Source organism: Capsicum annuum, unplaced genomic scaffold, assembly GCF_002878395.1.
Source record: "Capsicum annuum cultivar UCD-10X-F1 unplaced genomic scaffold, UCD10Xv1.1 ctg23826, whole genome shotgun sequence".
NCBI classification, from domain to species: Eukaryota; Viridiplantae; Streptophyta; class Magnoliopsida; order Solanales; family Solanaceae; genus Capsicum; species Capsicum annuum.
In genome coordinates this window covers 1-1,152 of record NW_025829982.1, presented here as the reverse complement: position 1 = coordinate 1,152, position 1,152 = coordinate 1, and the positions used below count along the sequence as shown (strand labels likewise).

At 39.1% G+C, this 1,152-nt stretch overlaps 1 protein-coding gene across 1 annotated transcript; it reads left to right on the top strand.

The window, feature by feature from the left end:
- Window positions 1–95: 95 nt before the first annotated feature.
- LOC124890749 (ADP,ATP carrier protein 3, mitochondrial-like) lies at window positions 96–1,080 on the top strand (the record flags this gene model as incomplete). Its single annotated transcript, XM_047402543.1, has 2 exons — window positions 96–467; window positions 781–1,080. Coding segments are annotated over 2 exons (672 nt in total), but the record flags the coding sequence as incomplete, so codon positions are not given.
- Window positions 1,081–1,152: the final 72 nt, after the last annotated feature.

The window sequence follows — 1,152 nt, the reverse complement described above, 5'->3', positions numbered from 1 at the left end:
AAGGGATTTTGAGTTGATAAAAGTATTTTCTTTGTAATCACTATGTATCATTTTTTGTGTCGTTTTCTGTTAATGCTGAAGATTTGTTTTTGCAGGTGTTGAATTTTACTTTTAAAGACTATTTTAAGAGAATGTTTAATTTCGATAAAGAAAGGGATGGCTACTGGAAGTGGTTTGGAGGAAATTTAGCATTCGATGGCGCTGCTGGTGCCTCGTCCCTTTTATTTGTGTACTCGCTGGACTATGCCAGAACACGGCTTGCTAATGATGCCAAGGTTGCACAAAAGGGTGGTGAGAGGCAGTTTAATGGTTTGCTCGATGTTTATTGGAAAACCATCAAATCTGATGGTATTCCTGGTCTTTATCGTGGCTTCACCATCTCATGTGTTGGAATAGTTGTTTATCGTGGTTTGTACTTTGGAATATACGATTCGCTTAAACTTGTGGTTCTAGTTGTTAACTTGCAGGTATGTTGAATCAGACGTCTCCCTAAACACACACATAACTGATGCACTTTCCGCCTATGTTGCTCTTACTCTTAAAAAATGCTGACGGGTGTGTTCAGATTCTTGAAAGATAATGCATCTTTAGAGGATCTGATACGACTGCAACTTTAGTTTTGAAGAGTCCGAGCAACATAGCTTTGTCATGCATTTCTAGAAAGTGATGACCTGACTATTTAGAAGCATATGCATGAACTATATGTGATTAGTCCTTATGTTTTTGTGTCTTATCAGTATTTGAATCTATTAATGCCATTGCTATTTTCGGCATAAACAGGATAGCTTCTTTGCGAGTTTTTTCCTCGGATGGGGAATCACTATTGGTGCTGGATTGGCGTTTTACCCAATTGATACGGTGCGTAGAAGAATGACGATGACTTCAGGAGAAGAAGTCAAGTACAAGGGTTCATTAGACACATTTTCTCAGATAATGAAGAAAGAAGGTACCAAGTCGCTTTTCAAAGGCGCTGCCGCTAATAACCTATGTGTTGTTACTGGTGCCGGTGTGCTAGCCGGGTATGATAAACTACAGCTCATTGTCTTCGGAAAGAAATATGGATCTGGTGGTGGAAGTTAATTATAAGGTTAGATATATTGAGTGGCAATGACGAAGATGACCGTTTAGTCTAGCTTTTGAGCAGAGGGTATA